The 10,712-nt window shown below is 55.4% G+C and overlaps 1 protein-coding gene across 1 annotated transcript; it reads right to left on the bottom strand.

Annotated features, from left to right (window-relative positions):
* Positions 1-681: 681 nt before the first annotated feature.
* On the bottom strand, positions 682-9,875 carry CSUI_001667 (zinc c3hc4 type (ring finger) domain-containing protein). Its single transcript, XM_068061872.1, has 3 exons — positions 5,920-9,875; positions 4,975-5,257; positions 682-4,313 (listed from the first exon to the last, which is right to left on the bottom strand). The coding sequence occupies exons 1-3, from the start codon at positions 9,001-9,003 to the stop codon at positions 1,621-1,623; spliced, it is 6,060 nt and encodes a 2,019-aa protein (XP_067926158.1). The 5' UTR covers positions 9,004-9,875; the 3' UTR covers positions 682-1,620.
* Positions 9,876-10,712: the final 837 nt, after the last annotated feature.

The following is a 10,712-nucleotide window of genomic DNA, read 5'->3' as shown; positions in this document are numbered from 1 at the left end:
GCTACTCTTACTATGGATCAAGGAAAACACCATAGCGGCTTTCTGATGCACAAGAAAACCCTGAAAAGTTGCAAGAGCTTCCAGATGTGGGCATTGATAGTTGTCTAAGGCATGATGGAAAAGCGCCGCCGAACCATAGAAATGGTGACCGCTCTCCACAAGCAAGACGGGGGGGGCCGTAGGTGAATTGTTCTTCCGTGAGGCTCCCCTAGATTCTTGACAAAAACACGTAGCATTGCAGCCGGGTGTGCGTGCATTACACGGGTCGCAAAATCACTTACGGAGAGTGACGGATTTACAGTGACAGGGAAAGTTCCTGTTGTTTCCGCCTGTAGACAACCCAGACAACCTGGAGTCGCATTCGCAAGCGAGCTACTGAACACCGGGAAGCGACTGTCCTTTTACAGACTACAGACAGCGTAGAGGGATAACCGCACTGTGCTGCATAGTGATAAGTCGGTACGGGAATCGATCTGTGACCACCACCCTTAGCGCTACTCAGGGCAGTGATGCTGTTCTCGTTTTTTACAGTGAACCAGCCGACTTGCCCTCTAGGAGTGGTTCTTATGGAGCCCCCTCTGTGGCTGCCATGTTTGGCGGGGAACACGCCAGGGCACGGAAGAGTAAAGCTCGCCTTGTTCCTTTTCGCAGTGGACGGCAGTAGGGCACTGAGTTCGGAAAGCTGTGAGTTTTCTTCTGTCAAGCGGAGTGAGTAAACAGCGGCACAATGACGTAATTTCATCTGGACTGAAAAGGACAGTTTGCGGAAACGGACATCACGGACTAGAAGGCACAGAATACACAGGACAGCAGCACCTTCTATTAAGTCTTAGGATTCGGGAACTGGAGGCCGCCTCCCAACAAAAAACGCGGTCACCGGTCTGAGCAACACAAACGCACAGTCCTCAGAGAAGAAATAGACATACACAGTGGCGCCATTTTCGAACGTAGGCGCCTCACGACTGCGGCGGGAAAACCGCTTTACACCTTTGCAGAAGGCGTCTGCGCTGATTCATCCGTCCACAGAGTTCCACACAATGATGCCATCGAAGACAATGCATGATAGGAGCCGACACAGCAGACTGCCTATGCGTGCATGGTTACGGGTGGTGACGAGGGGTATCAAGTCAGCCCGGCTGCTTCACACTTGACAGCCTCTGTGAGTACTCGGACCAGTAGCGCACATGCCACAGTGAGAAATGTGTGTTTTTCGAGATCAAGCTTCTTTCTTTTTTCAAAAGGAGGACGTCTGAGTTTCGTACGCTGTGGAACGAGGGATAAATGACTTGGGAAACAGCGCTCGTCACGGCGGTGCTCTCACAATGCTTGATGAAATCAAGCCCCCTAGTGTTCCCTCGCGACCAGCAAAAGACGCGTTACGGCAAGAACAGGTCCTGAGGTTTACACTTCTTCGCCGGGTCCTGGCTGGCCCTTGGCCCCGCCATTTACAGGTGTAGATTGTAAGCCTCAGGCCACCTATCGTTGCGTGGTCGTTTCTCGCTACTTGCCATCAGACTCTGTCTCTAGCAGGCCTTCGTCAACGAAAGGTGACTAGACACGTCCCCAGTAAACATCGCCTGCCTGCACATACAACGCCTTCGTTGGAAGGAGAGCGGTTCTTTAAAGAAAAGCACGCAGGCGAGGCGAGAAGACGCCGCCTGAACCCTTTTTCTGTTGCCAGAGCTCAACGGTTGACCTGGGCTCCTCTGATGCTCCTTCGCCGAGACTTCTTCCTCCGCTGGTCAGCTCCTCTGAGGAGTCCCCCGGGAAGCGCAGTCCGGCTTGCACGTTCGACCTCGCATCCTCTTCACGCTCTCCATCAGACTCGCTGCTCGGTTGTGATCCACTTGCACTGCTGCTGTTTTCACATGTTGTTTCGAGGTCTCTTTGACTGGATGCTCTCTCACTGCGCAAGTACCACCGCTCCCTGGCCTGTTTGACGGCAGTGTACCCAGCAGCGTCTCCCACAAGTTCAGAAGTCGGCTCATCCTTTCTCGACAAGTCTCCGGCGTCGCGTATCACCTCTCGGTTCCCGTCTCGCTGGAACTGGCGGAGCATCTCCGCTTCATCAGGAAGCTGTAAGAGAGTCGCAATGTCCTGTCGGCACAAAGGGCAGACGCGCCCCAACCGTAGGCAACCAGATCGCATGCACCTTTCCCAGTGGAAGGTATGGCCGCACGGTAACCAGAGACATTGCTGGCCTTCCTCTATCGATTCCATACATACCATACACTGAAGTCTTCCCTTTTCATCATCAATACCGCGGTCCTGCGCCTCCTCGTGCTCCCGTTTTGGCTCATCCTCCTGGAATAAGAAACAGCCTTTTGTGTCACCGACAGCATGCGTATCCTGAAGGGGGCGCATTTCACCACTTTCCTCTTGGGAAGCCATTCTCGAGAAGCTCTTCTGATGCTCCCGGCGACAATCTTCTCTTGATTCCCTCTCTTGGAGACTGCAACCGTACGCCAGCTTACCTGCCGCTTCACTGACAGAAGCGCCCGCCGTTCCCCTAGGTTTTCTTTGTGAGTGTCCCTTCATCAAGGTCCCCTTCGCACTGCGTTCGATCAGGTAATTCCCGTCCGACTTCGGTGTCTTCCGGTGAGTTGCTAGGAAATCTGAAAAAGGGCGGTTGTTGCCTGTCCCGCCACCAGCACTACCGGCTCCCCCTCGAGATCCGGACAGAGATCCGATAAGAGATCTTAACCTACTGCCTTCAACTGAAACAGTTTTTTCCAGCGCGAAGACCTGTCGAGCTGTGGAGCGTTTTGCACCTCCGTTGCTGGGGGCGTCCCAGCTAGAACTCCGAATAGGGGGTTCTTCGCAATCGGACCTCCCGTGTGACTGTTTGCTCATGTCCTGGTCTGGTTCACAATCATACCCAGCCCGCGCCGAACGGTCGAAGGATCCGCCGGCTACTTCGTTGTGTCCACCGACTGAATAAGGACGCGCAGATTTCGGCGGCTGGGGTCGGAGAGACGGCAGTGCTTCACTTCCAACGTAGCGCCCGGCTGGCTGGGCGGCTACGGGTTTCTCCAAGGAATCCACGCGCTTTCTCCCGCTTACCATTCCAAGGACTTGGACGCCAGCAAGTGTGCTTCGAGTCTGAACCTGAGAGGTAACACTGGGGGTCTTTGCCTCCCAGAAGTAACGCTGCAGACCACAACCCTCTGTGGATGCTCTCTGCCGCACGACCCGTACAGCGTTGCTCTGGGTGCCTGCGGTGTATGACTGCTGGGGATTTGCCGGCTGCCATTGCTGCATTCTGGAAACAAGATGAATTCGTCTGTCAGCGTCCCTCGACCTTCTCCAGTCCGGAATTTCTTGCGACTCGTGCACCTTGGAAGCTGGAGCACCGTCACTGCGAGTAAGACCCCTCGACGCTTCCTGAGTTCGTATCCCCGGAGCTCGGAAATGCGGCGAGCTAGCACCCTGTCGTTTTGTAAGATCGGCCTTTGACACATGCGCGCTCTGACGTGGGGTTGTTAGTCCCGAAGTGCGATTAGGACGTCCAGAGCAATCTGCCGCCGGCCGCACTAAATCCTGTGTCGCGCCTCGCGGGCAGTCGTCGCTGCGGGACCGCCTGGAGGAGGAACACTCAGAAAGAAAGGAGGAAGTTGGAGGGGCCCGACTGGTCAGGGGTGAACGACAGTGGTGACGGGATGGATGTGTCTGTTCTTCCTGTCTTCCCTTCTCCCTTCGCTTTTCACAGCCGTGAAAGGAGCCCGAAGTCTGCCCCCACCGGCTGACCGTTGCCGAGGGAAAACGCAAGGGAAAGAGCCAGTTCTCCAAATCGGCAACCGGTTCGTCCGTGGTCCCACCACGCTCCTCGGGGGCGCGCACGTCTCCGTGCGGTGTCCCCCAAGCGTCTGCCGTGGCTCCCGGCACGGGTTCTTCTCCGGCTCCTTTCTCCTTTGGCACGAAGAAAACTCTGCTCCGCTGAAGCGAGTTCCCTTTCTTCTCTTCGCCGGATACGTCGTGCCTGGGTGTGTCACGTGACTTGTTCTCAGGGGGTGAGACGCACTGGCGGGCTGTTGAACGCAGACAGCCGGATCGCTGCCGGGCAAGCCAGGTCCGCTGTTCTGAGGGGGCCCGCACGAACTGCTTCTGAATGTAGTGGAGTGCAGCGGCACTGAAGCCCGCCTCGTCGAACGATGGCAAAGGAGGAACGAGGCGCTGTTGGGCTTCAAGCGAAAGACGTGGGAAGATCTCACAGAACACCCGGCTCTGGTCCCTGGCAGGCGCCTGCCGGAGACGCTCACGTTCCTCAGGCAGCTCTAGGCCGATCAGGTCAATCATCGTGACTCCGATAGATTCTGTAACGGCAAAGTCGTAAAGAGGCAAAGCACTTCCACATATCCCAGCCCGGTTGCTCACATGTTTCTGACAGTTACTGTATAGTTCAGAGCACTCGGACACTCAAAGTGACCTCGTGGGACTTACACTGTACTCTCCTGTCACGACTAGCCTCTTCTCGCCTGAGTCCTCCAGGAGAAAAAGCTGCCTTCTACGACTCTAACAGACTCTCTTAACTGCGTGACCAAGAATGGCAAAGCGGGGATCGCTCTAATAAAGGGTGGACGTCGCAGACTTTTTATGTGGACAAATCCTCAATACCGCGAGTGTGTAGAATCGGTAGCTGTACGGTGATATTCAGAACACCATTCCACGCGCGTCAAGGCTCGTCAGCATACGTGGTACCACCTGCTGTCAACAGAGTCTCCTTGACCCTGCTGCCGCGGAGAGCCGCAGTAGGGGGAAGGGGCTCCTGAGGGCCGCTTACGAACACTCTGGCATTGAACCCTATGCTCCTGAAGTGAAACGCAACTACGTGTGCCCGAAACCCAGGTCAGGGCGAGTGAGATGAGCGTCATGAACGTGCCTAGCCGGTATCCTACTCTCCGAACTATGAGGACCGTGGGAGGACCGCGGTAGTGGGCAAGTGTGCCCCTTCGAAAAAAAGGCCACATCCCCTACCATTTTCGCCGCAGAAAATAGCCGTGTGAGGCCCAATCCGGGCCGCACCCCCCGGGGGGGAAGGCGGGTCAGTGAAGCAGATTTTGAAACTTAGATTGTGGGCTTTGAAAACGTCCCCTTCGCGGAAAAGTCTCAGCCGCCCCGGGACGGACGAAAGGAAAGGAAGCAGATATTCCTTCCACAGCTGGAGACTTCCGCGGTCGAAAGACGGGAGTGTATCGCGGAAAGGAACAATATGTACGCGCCGGTACTCGCCAAAGGGGTCGACGTCCAGGTATATGTCCTGAAAACGCAAGAGTGACAGATCCGCACCTGTATAGTGAACCAAGGTTGGTCTAAGACACACACAGAAAAGAGGACGCGCCCTTGAATAAACACTGCGGCCTGCCTCTTACCTCCCTCGACAGCCAGGCGCACCCTTCTGATTAGATCGGTGTTGGTTCTTCTCATGGGATCCACGTGATGAAACAACCCCGAAATAACGGGGACGCGCTTCCTTCGAGAACGAACAAAGTGAGCAACCCGCGGTCTAAGCCTGGAGGGCAGACGATATGGAACGAACTGCTGTCACAACAGAAAACCGGCAGGAGTGCCTACTTTCAATCGTACTGTTGTCGTATCACGTGCTCATACCAATCCAGCTACAACGGATACACAGCCGGAGTTGACTGGCCACCAGACACGGCTATCGGGCTGTGCCCGTTCCGAGAGGATGCCGCGGACACGGCTCCAACCAAACACAGAAAAGTAACACACTATCGCCCCCTGTCCAGCGACACTAGAGCAAAAACACAGCCGTGCGAACGGACTAGTTCTGCAATGCCTAAGCCCTCCTACACGCCTAAGTGGTATGAACACATGGACCTTTCGGCACCCGAGAAGGGCCTCCCTCTTGCTAGCTAAAGCTGCACGCTGTTAGGCCCAAACTGTTAGCCAGTGGCGTACAGTGTTCTCAGTAAGGAAAGCGAAGGATGCAGGTACAGAGCCTTGTTCCTGTCTGGAACTTTCGGAGGTGTAAGATTTTTCGCCTGCGCCATCTTCATGGGTATCTCTGTCCGGGCTTGTCCTGCCCGTCTGGTCTCCCGCTTCACTCCTTTTCGCTGTTCCCTGTCGACTACCCGTACTGTCGAGGTCTCGACTGCTTGATTCCCGCGCACCCGCCGCCAGCGCACCAAGGTCACTTTGTCGTACAAAAGACGGGAATCTGCTCAACGTTATCAGGATCCCTTCCTCCTCACTCAGTATTGTCTCACACGCCGTCGTATCAGCACGACTGCACCCTCCGGGCTTCGATTCCTTCTCCGCCGCTTCGCCTACCTCGCCCTTGTCACGCAGCTTGCTTTTTGCGTGTGAGCTTCTTGCTGCACTGTCGGCTCTTCTCTCAGGTGCGCCTCCAGGGGGGCCTCCGGCCTGGCAGTCCCGCTGGTCAGCGCAGGCGTCTTGTTCTTTATCAGATCTATAATGCACCGGGTCACTTGGGTTCCTAACAATATTGGAATCCCCCCCCCCCTCTTCGATGTTGTCTGCTGTGTGCTTTTTCGGTGATGACTGTGGAGTCTGGGAGCACGCTTCGACAGCCGCTACTAGAAAACAGACACCAGCGGTACAGAAGACTTTTCCTGGAAACAGAAACCGATCTCGGTCTAGATACGGCGATGCTCGCGAGAACAGTTCTTGCGTTACCAAGTTATTTTTTGCTTGATTTTGCTGCGCAAGCCACTCCTCCCCTGGCGAAAGCGACCAAGTCCGTGAAGCGAAGATCTTCGGAGACAGGAAAGCGGTATCAGCACCGGGAAGACTGGATATGACGACCTCGTGCTTCCTCTCCAGTTTATCAGAAGATCTCTCGGACGACAGACTTATCGCAGTCTCCTGATTCCCAGAAGCTTTTACACAGAGAAAGCTGCGTTTCCTCTCTCCCATCGTGTAACCCAGCAACCTACCCCGATGTAGCTGGGTAAGCCGGAAAGGTCCAGAAGAGAAGAAACGTTGCAGGTGCGGGTTTTTCGGTTTCCAGCTCTTGCTGTCCCTCCAGTAGGCCGACCTCCAGCATGCAAAGTTCTCAGAAGAGTCTCCTCCGGTCCAGGTCCCCCCTGTCTTCGAAGGGGAGGGCCAAGGGAAGTAGCGAAGATTCTGAATCTGCTGCTGTACTGCCAGTGCCAATCTAGAAAAAGCTCCGAACACCGTGTCGCCTCTTTGTGCTGTTGTCATGGAATTGAACGCGCCCTCACTGCGCCGCCAAGCCATGAATGTCTTTTCTTTGTCACGCGTGTCATCGCTGGCATTCGACTTCTTTGCACCATCGAGAGGGCGACCACATGGCAAACGGTGATCGACCCCGTCAGAGTCAAATTCACCGGAAGCAGTGTCACTAGGCACATGGGTCGCACCATTGTCTTCTGAGAGCGTCTGCGCCATCTTGAATTTACCTCGTTCATCTAAGCCGTCATGTAAGAAAAAACTTTGTCCGCTGCCGTCTCGGGAAACTTCTCTTCCAGGCGCCTGGGTCTGTTCAGCGCAAGCTTTGGAAGTACTGAGACTCTTAGGATCAACCAGCGGCGCTGCTCTAATACCCGGTATCTGTCTCGCTCGAGACGTTGTCTGACGGTCTGCAGCCGGCTTTCGGAAGAATGGATTGAGGCCGCCATGCAGAACCAAGAGCTGTACGCGCTTCGCTAAGGGAACAGGCGTGTGAACCGTGTATACCAGAGTATCAGGGGTACACAGCCCCGGACCGGGACCTCCGGGTTCGCAAGCAACCACAACGATGTTGTAGACTGGTACAGGTCTGCCGTCCTTCAACAGTCCACGGCTCCCACGTGCTTTCCCGAAGGCCGCTGCGCTATTCAACCGATCTGCTCGTTTCACCGCGCGGTACTGACTACTGGCACTTTTTTGGGAGTCGGTCCTGTATGCCTTGTCAAGTTCTTCCTTCCGGGGTTCCAGGCGCAGTCCCCGTTTTGCGCCGGGCCCGCCTTCCGTCCAGTTTCTCAAAGCCCCTCTTTCAGTCGCCAAATTCCTCACCGCCGCTGCCTCGAGAGCTACAACAGACGTCACTTCGGACGAGACCCGCTGACCCGACCACACGCCTGTCTCCGTCAGCGAGACAGGGGAATGGCTTGTTGCTTGTACTTGTCCGACGACCAAAGACGAGGAGGGACGGCGCAGCGGAAAGGACCGGGATCTCACGCGGCCAGAACCTGCAGCCCTGCTGGCGCTCCTGAATGAGAGAGAGGGCAAGGAAGAGGTCTGCCAGGGTGTACCAGACGTGGAAGGTGAACTGAGCTCACGCACCGGGCAGGACCAAGACCGTGAAATTGCCGAGCTCCGTTCTGCACGGACAGGCAGCTTAGAATCGGTGCAAGATTCCGAATGTTTTTGGCAAGGGGACACAGCGGAGACACACGAAGAGCAGCAGCAAGAACCCAAGAGGGGACACGGTGTAAGCAGACCGCCATCTGGTAGGTAGGACTTTGGCAGCGGGCATTCCCGGTTATCCGCGGGACGCGAGTCGTCTCTTTCCAAGGAAAGTTGTACAGACAACACCAGGCCGGGGTAGATAGAAATGCGTCTCTTGGATAATTCTCTGAGTGTCTTCAGAGCAAATGATGAGAATTCTTCACACCAGGACGCATCGTTGCTCTCCCCCTCGCCTGGGGAGAAGGCTGGAGCAACGCTCACTCGACGGAGACGGACTGCACCATTCGAACGGGCAGATGGATATAGGCGGTCTTTCCTACTCCCCGTATGTTTGTCTCCTTTTTGAAGCGGTCCCCTCAGCGTGGAGTGGTGACGGAATCTAACTCCACACGGGCTGTCGGCTGCGGCTGTCTCCGACCCAGAAGCTGAAGCTCCAGTTAACAGGCTTCTCGTCAGCCACCAACTTCTTCCCTGAATGCTGTCCCTCCCTTCCGGGGAGGGCCGTCCTGGTGGCAAAGGGAGGTCCTCATTGCGCAAGTGGAAGCTGGTTGGCATACTATTTCGAAATAGGCATTCGTCCCAATTCTGGAACGCCGTTTTGCTCGACATTTCCCAGCTCTGCTTTGCCTGCTACCCGCACCGGCCGACACGGTCACTTGAAGTAAGTGTGTGTAGCCGTGCGACTGTCGAGGAAAAGAGGCTCTTGCTGTGTAGTCCTCTCGCCTGCTATCATGCGCCAGCCTAACTCTGGCCGCACCTTTCACTTGGCTCCGCCTGTTTGACGACGCTGCATCTTCGCCACCCGAGATCGCACCGGGCTCCCGTAACCGCAGAGACCTAGGGCTAGAGGTTCGACAGGAGAAACGGGGATTACGAGCTCTCTGACGGAGACCGACAACTCACATAGGGAAAGCAGAAGTACCCCTTCCGCGACCACCCGGTGGTGCCCATCCCGTGCAGCTTCTACATCACGATAATGTCTTCTGCACGTATGAGAATTGCACTGAAGAGGACGAAATTTCACTCGTGAAATGAAATTATTCGACACTAACAGGCAGGCGAGAGGGCTGCGTCATCCGTTTCGGATGTCGCTTGCCTGGTTCGATACACGCGACTAAGACCCCAGTCACTCCACGACATCTGCAGTTGCAAGGATAGATAGGCAAACAAAGATGAAAGAGAAATAAAGGGCCTCTACAGGCAACACACACTTACACAACGTAAATTGTCTTTTCGGCTGCATTGCCCACCCGGCCTCCCGCGACCCCCGGCGTCTCACAGTACAACCGGTTCGGTGGCGGCCCTCGAGATTCCGGGCCGATGGTGAAGCCAAGCCAGCCAACGGGAAGGGCATTGGCTTGTAATGAATCCGTTGCCTTGTGATGGATCCTAGCAACTTTCACAAGTTCAATGCGGTGAAAGATTGCATTCACCGTTTTGTTCTTCCTCGGAAAGAGAAGCATTCGCAAGTCCCTCCTCCGTCGTTCCTTGTGTCTTGAAATGGGGGGTCAGGATAGAACGAGTCGGGCACTCCAATGGGCTGTCGATTGCTAGCAGGGTTGGTTTACCCGGTGGCCGGGTGATTCAGTCGAGAACTGGCGGAAATGTTTTAACCGCAGGCAGCGCAAGTGGCCACTGTGCCTGAACAAAGGGTAGGGCGCCAGACCCGGTGTACCTACGGTCGCTGACGACAATCGGAGTTTAGTGGGGTCAAAACCCGTGGAGCACGCTGTAAACTTGAGATCTTCTGGCAGGTGTCACCGTACAGTGATGTTCGGACTGAGCTACCTAAACGACTGTAGGAATTCGGACCGGCCATATTTACGGGAGTTGTTGCCGCTAGGAAACCAGCACGGGGAGGTAAGGAACGCCCCGTCTAGTTTTTGAAGGACGTCTCTCTCAGTGGGTTCACAAACTATTGAGGACAGGCCGCGCCCCACGTCACCAACATGGCTGGCGACGGAGTCGACTTTCTGCTCTCCCGTCACTTGCTAACCTATGCATTGTAGCGAGAGCTGAACTTCCGTTGAGGAGATCAAGGAGCTTGAACTCTACGTTCAAGCTCCTTCGATTGGTACTTTTTTGAAGCTTGTACTCCGGATAGCAAATACCGGTGCGGGGGTGTAGAACCAGACCACAGCCTCTACTAGAGCATTAGTCTAACTCTGTGCGTCGAGACATCACATTAAGGAGACCACTGGGTTACGTCCACACGAGTTGGAGTATACGTCCCAGGACGCAAGAAGAAAGCAATCGGAGAAAGGGAAGAAGACGAAGGGCAAAGAAGCTCCCAGCCCCGGGCTTGGTGGCTCCGAGTT

This window comes from Cystoisospora suis (assembly GCF_002600585.1).
Source record: "Cystoisospora suis strain Wien I chromosome Unknown contig_671, whole genome shotgun sequence".
NCBI lineage: Eukaryota > Apicomplexa > Conoidasida > Eucoccidiorida > Sarcocystidae > Cystoisospora > Cystoisospora suis.
Note: the sequence above shows the minus strand (reverse complement) of the source record. Positions and strands in the feature narration are given on the sequence as shown.

What these genes read in the sequence shown, in the direction of transcription:
- CSUI_001667 (XM_068061872.1), bottom strand. Translation starts at nt 9,003, where the DNA reads ATGTCGAGCAAAACGGCGTTCCAGAATTGGGACGAATGCCTATTTCGA. An exon ending in CTTTCCTTACTGAGAACACT is followed by an intron (nt 5,258 to 5,919) that starts GTACGCCACTGG and finishes TTGCGTTTTCAG; the next exon opens with GACATATACCTGGACGTCGA. An exon ending in TATTTTCTGCGGCGAAAATG is followed by an intron (nt 4,314 to 4,974) that starts GTAGGGGATGTG and finishes TTGCCGTTACAG; the next exon opens with AATCTATCGGAGTCACGATG.